Consider the following 13,291-nt stretch of genomic DNA (forward strand, 5'->3'; position numbering starts at 1 on the left):
GGCTTATTGTAAGTATAAAGTAGGTAGTGGTTTTTTTATTCCTTTTTGGGAAGCTAATTGGGTGGGAGATTTTATTTTAATGGAAGAGTTTCCGGATCATTATTCCTTATCTTCTTTAAAAAAAGTTTCGGTAGGTGGTATGGGCGGGTGGAATAAGGATGTTTGGATTTGGGGAGATTTTGGTATTAATGTTAATTTGTTGACTCCGGAGCTTGCTAATTCCATAGTTTTTCTTCGTTCTATTTTATCGGAAGTGGAGATTGGGGTTCTTGAGGATGACAAGGTTGTTTGGTGTGGGGAACCGGGTGGGATATTTTCTGTAGCTTCTTGTTACCATTTTTTCGCAAATTTCCGCATACCTTACAGCCCTCCTAATAGGGATGAAGCGGTGTTGGGAAAGATTTGGAAGATTGGAGTGCCTTATAAAATCAAGGCTTTTGGTTGGAGACTCATTTTGAATAGACTTCCTACTAAAGACCTTTTAAGATGTAGAGGTATTTCTCTTCCTTTAACATCATTAAATTGTGTCTTTTGTGATATTGAGGCGGAAAGTAGGAATCATTCTTTTTTCTCTTGCAAAGTAGTGAAGATTATTTGGGACGACATTGCTTTTTGGATAGGTAAACCGATAGTTTTAGAGGAGGAGTTGTTCGGGAATTTCATGGATTGGTTTTTATTTTGTAAGAGAAAGAAGGTTAAGGAGGAGAAATGTGGGACTTTTTGGTTGACAATTTCTTGGTCCATATGACTAACTCGGAACGGAGTTTGTTTTAGAAGTGATGACTGGAATGTTCATAATACGGTTTGGAATGTAAAGATTTTAGTGTGGAGATGGGCGTTATTGGGAGACATTACAAAACCCAATTTTAGTTTTTACGAATTTACTAAGGACCCTTTGGGTTTTCTTTCGTAGCTTCAATTGGTAGGTAATTTCTTGTCTTTTTTGTGCCTTTTGTTGGGTTCTTTCGTGTAAAAAGGTTGGAGAACCCTTAGTTCTCCCGTTAATATTATCTTGATTACACAAAAAAAAAGTCCCGAACAATCGAAGGCTTGTTATTAAAAACAAGATTATTCCTAGTCCACCGGATGCACTAAGAAACCAACAACCAAAAGAAGATTGAAAAAGAAGGTTGAACAAGGCGAGAAAGAGAGCAACAAATCTGGTCTACCAAAAAATGCTCCAACCTGACACCATCAAAAACCACCTCGTCGTCACCCAACCATCTAAACACCTCCTCCCGCACCCGCTTCATCAACCTACATCTAAAGAAAATATGACTAAAGTCTTCTTCATGTTGATTGCACACGGCACAGAAAGTATCAGAAATATCACGAATCACCCCTCTCCGAAAAAGCTCCTTTCAGGTTGGTAAACTGTTGAGAATAAAACGCCTACCAAAAATCTTAACTTTACTAGGAACTTTCGTCTTCCAAATCTTGGTGGGAACCTGCAGCCTATCATTCTTTATAACAATTCCCATAGAATTTAGATCATACAACCTAAGATAACTATTTCTAACCGAAAAAACCGTAAGAATTCCCATAGAATGCAAAGTGTTGCGATTGATAGCTGTTTGGCGGTTTTATTTCTGCCAAAGATGATTATGAGCAGCAGTTGTCTTCAGTACTAGCATCTCTATCAAATTCAGTCTCTCATTTCATTTCCGATGGATGGTCTACCCACGTCACTGCAGTCAATTAGTATTCATTATTGTGCGAAGCTAGCATTCATGCCTCCTGAAACATGGAGCAATTACACGTCGCTTGTGAGTTTGACAATATTTAGTAGCTGTGATGCACTCACATCCTTCCAACTTGATGGTTTCCCTGCGCTCCAAATGCTTCACATTGGTTATTGTTCGAGTCTAAATTCAATTTCTGTTTCAGAAATTCCATGTCATCCAACAAGACTCCAATCACTTGAAATCAGATCGCACGATTCAATTGGATTGTTTAAAGTCAAGCTTAAGATGGACATGCTCACTGCTCTTGAACATTTGGTTTTTTGAAGCAATTTCTCTACCTCCCATTTTGCAATCAGTTGTGGTTGTGTCTAAGGCTATGTTTGGGAGTTTGGAGAGGAAGGGAGGGGAGGGCTTTGAAAAATAAGAAGAATCGGGTGAAAATGATAAAAAGATTTTGGGTAAGAGGGTTTTGGAGGGTTTGAGTTTATTCATAACACCAAAAACCCATAAAATGGGGGAACTCAAAAAATTGTATTGAAGGAGGGTTTTGGAGGGTTTTGAAGGGCTTACATAAATTTTCCAAATATCTTTTAAGTTGTTATAATATTTTGAAAATTAAAAATTTAGTAATGATAATGACTCTTTTATCATTTTAAACAAAATCATTTTTTCATAAAATGTCAAATATTTTCCTATATTTTTTTAAAATTTCATTTTTAGAAACCTTCCCCTCCCCTCCCCTCTAAACTCCCAAACATAGCCTAAAGGAACAACACCTACTCTAACAAAATGGGGTCTCCAAGGTCTAACCGCTATTTCAGGTTTGCGTATGGGATTGGGTGATGACATATTTTACACGCTGATGAAGAAATCGTTGCTACCCATCTCCCTTGTGCCTCTGGCTATCCATGATTTCTATAATATGAAGTCCTTTGATGGAAATGGACTTCAAAAACTCTCGACCCTCAAAAATCTTGAATTTGATAGTTATGAACAGCTTGAGTCATTGACAGAAAACTGTCTCCCTTCCTTGCTGAAATCACTTCGATTTTGGGTCAAAGACTTCATTCCATAATTTTCAGCACAAATCCAGTAATCAATCTCTGCTATGTATGTTTTTTATATAGACAGATTGTTAGTGGTACATTTTTTATGTGTCTTCGGTATGAGATTTGATGATCTTTCAAAATTCAGTTTAATGTATACTTGCTGCATCTTTTATTCCAAGACTCACTTGATGTAGTTTGAGATTTTTCTATAATGTTTTCTAAGTCATTGTTAGAAAACTTGTTTCTCTTTGTTTTATGGGCTTCGGAAACTATCTTTAGTCTTTATTCCATGTTCCAATTGTGCTCTATGAAGCACATACTCCAATAAGAACACCGCGACACGACACATACAGGACATTCCGATACCGATATGTCAAAAACCTAGGACACAGACACCAATATATATGTCATAATGAAAATTAATATATTTAATTCTTCATTGATAACATTGCTTCAACACATGTTTAACCCTTTTAATCGTGCGTGAGATTTTTCTAGAAAATGAATAAAGTGTGTTGAGGAAAAGAAAACTCAATTTTTTAAAAGAAAATTTGTATGAATTGTCGGACACGTGTGTATGAGTGGAATACGGATATCATACACCGATTCAAAATGTGTCGAAGCCAAGAAATAAAGCAAGGAATTGAACACAAATGAGGTGCATGCTACTTCTGCATGTAAATTTGTTTTAAAGGAACCAAATGATTTTCATAGATTTTTCATTAGAATTTGATTTACTTGGCTAATATTCAGTCTGTATTTTATCATCATTTGATTGCATCTTTGTATTATTATTTTCGACAACCCTACAGTAGCCAATGTTTGTAATATTTTCTTATCATATTTGAATGCTCATATGATTCAGAAAAATGAAGTTTCAAATCGTCCGTAACATTTCTTTGTTAGTATGTGCAACTTGAAGAACCCGTATTTTTCTTGGTTCTAAGTACAAGCAACTTGTTTGAGTAGCATAAAGATTGATGCTTGATAAGTGCCAAAATGTACTTATTTTGTGTATGTAAATAGTGGCACTTATCGATACTTTTGTTAATACCGTTTGAATAATTCCCCGTTTTGTGTATAAATACGTATACTTTGTGAATAGTTGTATTTTCATATACTTTTATACCATTTGATAGTTTTTCCTTTGTTTTTATAGGTATTCATGCTTATTGGAGCCTTGAGGAATAAAGTGTCAAAGACACGGCTTCGATTTCGCAGTTTTGGTGCAAGCCTGCTTAGCCACCATCAAGCGGACTTCCAAAGACTCAAAATAAGGATGACCAAAATCATCATTTTGGTTTCCACTCATTCATTATTGGATAGAGCATTGAATAAGCTTTCCAACGCTTCGAACCGGGCGCAATTCGGAGTTACGGTTCTCGAGTTATGGCGAAAACAAAATCTGATTTTTAGCAGACTCCGCTCAGCGGACCTGCGGATTTTCAGACTTGTTAAAAAGGGGAAAAATCACATTTTTAGGTTATGGGTTGGGTATTTTTGAGTCCCAACACCATCAACTTCATTCTTAGATCAAAATTAGCTTAGAAAACAACTTTGGAGGTTGCATAAGGATGATCGGGGGTGGATTGAGCATCGAACGGAGCTGACAAACCGGGAGATTTTCGGTTCATTTCTCTTCTTCTTTGTGTATTTCTCTTTGGTTGGGTTTTGTTTGTATATTTACTTGAATCTTATGTATATTTACCGATTATAATGTTATGTTTAACTTGCTTTACAAATCTGTGTTGATGTTGTTCTGGATTTTTGCTCTATGCTCGGGATTTAGGGTGCTTTAGAGATAAACTTCTTGAATCCTTATCTAGGATGATTATCTGTTAGTTTCTGAACTCTAGAGATGGATTTAGAGCTAGCATTCACCGTGGGTATATGTACTTAATGCTTCCGTGTTTGAGTGGCGCGCGAGAGATCGCCGACGCGAGAACACGAATGTTCTCGTGACTTCGCGTTAGAGGTAACCTTAGTTGTGAGATGATCTCGTTTGTGCTCTAGAGATGGATGCTTATGTGAGAGATACGTGATGACATAGATGAGTATCGTAGGTTGAGTATAACGGGTTGGTAAGTGTGTTTGTGAAGAGTGAATATATTTACATTCCGGATAAGTTATTTCTCTTCTAAGAATGTGTTCATTCTTTTCCTGTCTATATCTTTGTTTACTTTTTGCTCATTCAAACCCAAGCTCGAAACCGTAGAAACTGTTGAATGGCATCTCTCCATCTCTGAGGACGATAAATCCCGGATCAATATTTCCAAATCTTGTTTGTTGCTTGCCCTATACTGCATTCAACAAAATGGCGCCGTTGCCGGGGATGGTTGTTTGAATTGCATCTCAATAGTTTTCGTGGTTTTGAGCTTTGTATATATCGTATATTATGTATAGTTTCACTTGTATATATATTTACTTGTACATGTTTACTTGTTTATGTTCACCATATAAGTTTACTTGTATATGTTACATATAAGTATACTTTTATTGGTGAATATTGGTGAAACATGTTGATCCCGGATGAGCTCTTTAATAACAAATCTTCACTTTTCAACTTGTGAATCCAACATTCACCAATTTTTCTCTTTGTGTACGTTAATAGTTATATGTGTTTCATGTTTGTATATATGTGTTTGTTCATGTACATATTTGTATACTTGTATTTTCCTTTATGTTCGTTTAATCGTTGTATATATTTGTACCCGTAACGTTTGTTGAGTGGTTGGTTAGGACACTTTCTTTAGGCTTGCGCGGTGAGACGTCACCATGGCATGACGGGAGGAAGCTACTTTCCAAACACCGAAACAATAAAGGCGTCGAGCTAACGACGTAAAATAAGCGCTTGTTGGGAGGCACCCCAACGGTTGTAAAGTTTTGGTTATTTTAATGTTTATGAGGTGTTTAGGTGAAGTGGAGAGGGCTGGAACACCTAATTCTGTTCTGGTTTTTCTGGTTTTTTCTGTGTCCGTTAAGCGGAACAGAGCTCGCTAAGCGAGCATAGCAGAATTTTGTTTTCTTGCTTTGTACCAGTGGGGTTCTATTCCACTTGGTTCACTCATTTTTCCCACTTTCACCAAGGTTGTTTAATAGTATATAATAGTATTGTTTTTCTAATTCTTTTGTTGGTTTTTGGTACTCAAATTTTGTCCGGTAATTCAAAGATTTTTGAGGTGATTTTCCAAAGATTGAGTGTTTCAACTTGCGGATGTATGGTAGGATATTATTTTTGAAGTTGTATCATTCAAGGTACTCATTTATCGCTTTCTATAGCATAGCATGTTTAGGAAACTTTTCATTTGTACAATTACCATGCCATTCATTCTTTTACATTACTTGCTTGTTGATTGAATCACTTTAGTTCCCAAACCATAAATGTGAGGAAGCTTTCCATTGTTCACATATACTGGAGGCCACAATCTTTGTTTTAACTGGATTTTATTATGATTTATCTTTTGTTTATGTTGATTTTATGAAAGCATGAAAAGGATCAAGGCATTTTGTTTTATTTTGAGCACAACCACCATAACCAAATAGTCAATTCACCTTGTGAGTGTGTGATCATTTGTTAACCCTTTTGAGCCTTTTTGTCAATGTCCATGTTGTATTTGCTAAATGCTTATCTTTGAGTGTTTAGTTCTCATTTTTGCATGGATGATTGATTCTTTGTTTTCTTGAACCCTCAACCATGGTTTTTGGTATGAATTTTTACCTTGCCTTAGAAAGTATGGAGTATTCATATGATGGTGTGGTTGAATTCAAGTTGGGGAGAGAAATGGTTGCTACTTATTTGGTTGTTGCTATGAGATTGAAAAGAAAGAAAAAAGAAAAAAATGTGAAAAAGAAAGAAAAGAAAAAGAAAGAAAAAAATGTGAAAAAGTTTTGAAAAACAAAAAAAAAAAGCGAATAATTATAAGTATGGTGTTTTGGTTGTGACAACTTGGAATAAGGAAGAAGTTTAATCGAGATTTTGTTGTTTGAATCTTTCGTGGATTGATCACTCCCTTAGGTTTAGGCAAGTTTTTGTTTCGATTAGCCTTAGGATATATCCCTTGTTTGTTAACCAAGCCACATTACAACCTTGAAAAGTCCTTGTGATTCTTGCTTTTGTATCTTCAATGTGATTTTTAGATGAGTGCATAATTTAATCTTTTGTTTGCAAGATTGTTGGATGAGTGTTAAAAGTCCTTATCCTTTGTGTGTTCTTCATCCATTGATGAATTTTTACTAGGTGTGATTCATGATGTAAGCATATATTGTGTTAGAATGTTTTGTATGCTTTTTGTGCTTAGGATTCGTTTCGTTTACATGTTGTCGTTGTAGGATAGTGGTAAGTATTTACTTTGTTTATACGTTTTTGTATTAAGCCATACATTTGTTTTTGGTTTTCAAAACTTGTTGATTCACAATTCTTTGCTTTATTACTTTTGATTCTTTGATTTATTTGACATTGTTTGAGGACAAACAAAGTTTCAGGTTGGGGAGAGTTTGATAAGTGCCAAAATGTACTTATTTTGTGTATGTAAATAGTGGCACTTATCGATACTTTTGTTAATACCGTTTGAATAATTCCCCGTTTTGTGTATAAATACGTATACTTTGTGAATAGTTGTATTTTCATATACTTTTATACCATTTGATAGTTTTTCCTTTGTTTTTATAGGTATTCATGCTTATTGGAGCCTTGAGGAATAAAGTGTCAAAGACACGGCTTCGATTTCGCAGTTTTGGTGCAAGCCTACTTAGCCACCATCAAGCGGACTTCCAAAGACTCAAAATAAGGATGACCAAAATCATCATTTTGGTTTCCACTCATTCATTATTGGATAGAGCATTGAATAAGCTTTACAACGCTTCGAACCGGGCGCAATTCGGAGTTACGGTTCTCGAGTTATGGCGAAAACAAAATCTGATTTTTAGCAGACTCCGCTAAGCGGACTCTGTTCCGCTCAGCGGACCTGCAGATTTTCAGACTTGTTAAAAAGGGGAAAAATCACATTTTTAGGTTATGGGTTGGGTATTTTTGAGTCCCAACACCATCAACTTCATTCTTAGATCAAAATTAGCTTAGAAAACAACTTTGGAGGTTGCATAAGGATGATCGGGGGTGGATTGAGCATCGAACGGAGCTGACAAACCGGGAGATTTTCGGTTCATTTCTCTTCTTCTTTGTGTATTTCTCTTTGGTTGGGTTTTGTTTGTATATTTACTTGAATCTTATGTATATTTACCGATTATAATGTTATGTTTAACTTGCTTTACAAATCTGTGTTGATGTTGTTCTGGATTTTTGCTCTATGCTCGGGATTTAGGGTGCTTTAGAGATAAACTTCTTGAATCCTTATCTAGGATGATTATCTATTAGTTTCTGAACTCTAGAGATGGATTTAGAGCTAGCATTCACCGTGGGTATATGTACTTAATGCTTCCGTGTTTGAGTGGCGCGCGAGAGATCGCCGACGCGAGAACACGAATGTTCTCGTGACTTCGCGTTAGAGGTAACCTTAGTTGTGAGATGATCTCGTTTGTGCTCCAGAGATGGACGCTTATGTGAGAGATACGTGATGACATAGATGAGTATCGTAGGTTGAGTATAACGGGTTGGTAAGTGTGTTTGTGAAGAGTGAATATATTTACATTCCTGATAAGTTATTTCTCTTCTAAGAATGTGTTCATTCTTTTCCTGTCTATATCTTTGTTTACTTTTTGCTCATTCAAACCCAAGCTCGAAACCGTAGAAACTGTTGAATGGCATCTCTCCATCTCTGAGGACGATAAATCCCGGATCAATATTTCCAAATCTTGTTTGTTGCTTGCCCTATACTACATTCAACAATGCTCTAAAAGATACTGTGCTTTTAAACTTGTTTTTAATGCAACTATTAATTCCAAGAATCACTTTCTGAAATTTGTCAGTTTGAGACTTTTCCATGATACTCTTCAAGTCATATCGGATTACTTAAATCTGAGGAGATTTTCCATTCAATGATCATAGTGTTTATCAAATCAAGGAATACTGTTCATTACCCGCGTGATTTCTAATGGGTTTGATCATTGCTACCATACAGTTATGTCTAACTTCACTCAACTTCTTGTAAAAGATGGCTGCAGCTTTGGTTGGAGGAAATACATTTCTGTCTGCTTTTGTTCAAACCTTGATGGACAAACTAACTTCGATTCAGTCTGTTTCATGAGTCATTGGTGGGGAGAATACTGCTTGTTTTTGAGATGGATGGATTTAAGATGCAATCTTTGATGCTGAGGAATTGTTCAATTATATGTAGTCAGTATTTTATCATATGCGATGTTTCATTGGTTTTCAAATATAACAAAAAATGCTCAACAAAGACTAGTCTCTATCCTTCAATATTCATAGCAATATGGTTCCAATTCAAATCATAGCAGACAGACTTACCTTCTCGGAGTTTCGTGTTTTCATTTGAAACAACACTATCAGCTCTTCAAGCTGTGCTGGTTGATGCAGAACAGAAGCAGTTCAACATGATAAACAATGGCTTGAAGACTTGAATGATGCAATATTTGATGCTGAAGACTTGCTCATCATTTTACACCACCGGAATGATCATCATGGAACTTGAAATCTACACATGCATTAGGCAACCTCCAATGGTAAAAATGCTAACTTCCAGAACTTAAAATCTGCAAAGGTAACAAATATGTCAAATGATCCTAACTCAATGGACAGATAGTTTGAATTTAACTGCAATTTAACTACATTTTCCTAGTCACCTTTAATCCATAGAAGAAATTGAAATAGAAGGTTGTGGTCGTCTATCGGAAACACCACCTACTATGCATTGGCTTTTGTCAATTTACACAACAGTAGTCTAGTACACCATATTTGACTGTGTGGTTGTGTTATGTCTTTGTTATGGGCCCATGCCCTGAATGAGGTCGAGCAATTTCAGTGGATGTGTCCATAAACCATTAATGTGCATTTCTCGGAAACAAACAAGTAATATTCATTCACATGTGAGTTTTCTTGTTTCTGTCTACCTTTTACAGCCAACCATTCATCCAAAGACACTACTCTTATCCATTCATTCTCGTGCCATTGAGTCTTTGCTCCTTACTTTCAATTACTGCTATCTCTCAATATCCATAGCTCTTACTCTTTTTCAAAATTCAACTATTAGCTACAACTTCCTTACTAGTTGATTTGCTTTACAAAATCCATACAATATGGCTGCAACTATGATAGGTGGTGCTTTTCTCTCTCAACTGAGTTTCTTGATTACATCCGAAACACCAAGCTGGATGTCACACTTTTGAGATAGTTACAAACAACCATGCTCACTCTTCAGGTTGTTCTGGATGATGCAGAAGAGAAGCAGATCAGCACTCCTGCTGTCAAAAAATGGTTAGATGACTTGAAAGATGTTGTCTTAGATGCTGAGGATTTGGTCAATGAAATAAGTTACGACTCCCTTCGATGCAAGATGGAGAATAGACAAGCTGGAAGAAGAACTAATCAGGTGTTGAATTTCCTTTCATCTCCTTTCAAAAACTTCTATCGAGATATCAATTCCCAATTGAAGATCATGTGTGAAACACTTGAACCTTTTGCACAACATAAAAATACCCTTGGATTGCAAACAAAAAGTGCTAGAGTTTCACGAAGACCACCTTCAAGTTCAAGGGTTAATGAATCTGTCATAGTCGGTAGGGAAGTTGATAAAGAATCAATCATCAATATGCTTGTATCAAATTGTGGCACCAGCAAAAACAATAGTTTAGGTGTTGTTGCAATTTTGGGTATGGGAGGTGTCGGAAAAACGACTCTTGCACAACTGGTTTACAATAATGAAAAAGTTGAACAACATTTTGATTTCAAAGTCTGGGTTTGCGTATCAGAGGATTTCGATGTTGTGAGAATAACCAAGAGCCTCCTTGAATCTGTTATTAGAAATACAACATCTGCTTCTTCAAAGGTATGGGAAAGCGATAATCTTGATATTCTTCGAGTTGAATTAAATAAAAACACGAGGAAGAAAAGATTTTTGTTTGTGCTGGATGATTTGTGGAATGGTAGTTACAATGATTGGGATGAGCTAGTAAGTCCCCTTGTGGATGGAAAACCTGGAAGTTCGGTGATTATAACAACGCGTCAACAAAATGTTGCAGAGATGGTAAAGACATTTCCTATTTATAAATTAGACCATCTGTCAAATGAAGATTGTTGGTCTATACTCTCAAAACATGCATTCGGAAGTGATGAATATCACGCCGGAAAAAACATAACATTTGAAGAGATTGGTAGGAAGATTGCAAGAAAGTGTGACGGATTGCCAATAGCCGCGAAAACACTAGGAGGACTTCTACGTTCAAGAGTACACACAACCGAATGGACTGCAATTTTGAATAGCGAAGTATGGAACTTACCGAATGATAACATTATGCCGGCTTTGCGTTTAAGTTACCAATCTCTCCCGTCTCATTTGAAACGATGTTTTGCGTATTGTTCAATTTTTCCAAAGGATCATCCACTTGATAGGAAGAAATTGGTTCGGTTGTGGATGGCCGAAGGCTTCCTTGATTATTCTCATGTGGGAAAATTGGCGGAGGAAGTAGGTGATGACTGCTTTGCAGAATTGTTGTCTAGATCCTTAATTCAACGATTAAATGATGGTGCTCGTGGAAAATTGTTTGTCATGCATGACCTTATCAACGACTTAGCTACATCCGTATCTGGAAAAATTTGTAGTAGGTCTGAATGTGGTGACATTCTTGAAAAGGTTCGTCATTTATCATATAATCAAAAAGAGTATGATATTTTCATGAATTTCAAGCACTTCTACAATTTTAAACGCTTGCGAAGCTTCCTACCCATTAATTTTGGGAGGTCATACAATTCGTTATCCATCACGGTGGTTGATGATCTGCTACCACTATTCAAAAGGTTGCGCATCTTGTCGCTATCACAATATAGAAACTTCACCAAGCTATCAGATTCAATTGGTAATTTGGTGCAGTTGCGGTATCTAGATCTTTCCCAAACTGCAATCAAAAGCTTTCCTGATAGAATATGTAACCTCTACAATTTGCAAACTTTGAATTTATTAGGTTGCTACAGTCTCACTGAATTGCCAGTGCATATGGGAAATTTAATCAGTTTACGTCACCTTGATATAAGTGGGACTCACATAAAAGAGTTGCCCATGGAAATTGGTGGACTAGAAAACCTCCAAACTTTGACTGTTTTTTTAGTGGGTAAGCGACATGAAGGATTATCTATCAAAGAGCTAAGGAAATTTCCAAACCTACAAGGAAAATTTACCATCAAAAACCTATACAATGTCTTTGATGCAAAAGAGGCAGAAGATGCCAACCTGAAAAACAAAGAGAAAATTGAGGTGTTAGAGTTGAAATGGGGTAAACAGTGTGAAGATTCACTAAAAGTTAAAGTTGTGCTCGAAATGTTGCAACCACCAATAAATTTGAAGAGCCTAGTCACTGATTTGTATGGAGGGACAAGTTTTCCGAATTGGTTGGGAAATTCTTCGTTTTCTAACATGGTGTCCATTGGCATTTATAATTGTGAATATTGCATGGCACTTCCACCACTAGGCCAACTACCTTCTCTCAAGAAGCTGAGTATATCGAATTTGTTGTTATTGGAGACAATTGGTCTAGAGTTCTATTGTGTTGCGGAAGGAGAATCTTCCAATTCTACCTTCCAACCATTTCCTTCCCTTGAGCATATGGAATTTCACAGCATGCCAAATTGGAAGGATTGGATTTCCTTTGAAGGCATAAATTTTGCATTTCCACGACTTAGAACTATGAAGTTACTTGATTGTCCTGAACTAAGGGGAGATTTACCTGGCCACCTTTCTTGCATGGAAGAAATTGAATTAAGAGGTTGTTATAACCTATTGGAAAATTCCCATACTTTGAACTGGCTTTCGGCAATCAAAAAAGTCAAAATTGAAGAAGATTAAAAGTGGGAAGTGTATACTCAAAGCACTCCATGGTTAATGTTTATTTCTAAAGTGATCATGAGTAGTATTTGTCTTACTCGTTTGACACTCTGGAATATTCAATCTCTCACTGCATTTCCCACAAATGGTCTACCCGCTTCATTGCAGTCACTTGATATTGACGGGTGTAGGAAGTTATCGTTCATGCCTTTCGAAACATTTCAAAATTACACATCACTTGTGAGTCTTTATATGTGGGATAGCTGTGATTCACTTACATCATTTCCACTTGATGGTTTCCCTGCGCTCCAATCACTTTCCATTCCATTTTTATTTCAGAAAGTCCTTCACGTCGGCAGTCAACCCTCCAATCACTTCGCATCATATCCGATCACTCAATTGAATCATTTAAAGTCAATCTTCGGTTGGACACGCTCACCAATCTTGAACATTTGAATCTTTGCTGTCATGGAGAGTTGTCATTTTGTGAAGGAGTTTGTCTACCCTCCAAATTACAATCACTTGTGATTGAATGCAAACTAACAAAGCCGCATGTAAAGGAATGGGGTCTCCAAGACCTAACAGCTCTTTCAAATTTGTCAATTCAAGA

The 13,291-nt window shown here is 36.5% G+C and overlaps 1 protein-coding gene across 1 annotated transcript; it reads left to right on the forward strand.

Annotated features, from left to right (window-relative positions):
• Positions 1 to 10,042: 10,042 nt before the first annotated feature.
• On the forward strand, positions 10,043 to 12,929 carry LOC131662704 (putative disease resistance RPP13-like protein 1). The gene has a single exon (XM_058932559.1). It carries the CDS (start codon positions 10,051 to 10,053, stop codon positions 12,700 to 12,702), a length of 2,652 nt encoding a protein of 883 aa, XP_058788542.1. The 5' UTR covers positions 10,043 to 10,050; the 3' UTR covers positions 12,703 to 12,929.
• Positions 12,930 to 13,291: the final 362 nt, after the last annotated feature.

This window comes from Vicia villosa, linkage group LG3, assembly GCF_029867415.1.
Source record: "Vicia villosa cultivar HV-30 ecotype Madison, WI linkage group LG3, Vvil1.0, whole genome shotgun sequence".
In the NCBI taxonomy this organism is placed as follows: domain Eukaryota; kingdom Viridiplantae; phylum Streptophyta; class Magnoliopsida; order Fabales; family Fabaceae; genus Vicia; species Vicia villosa.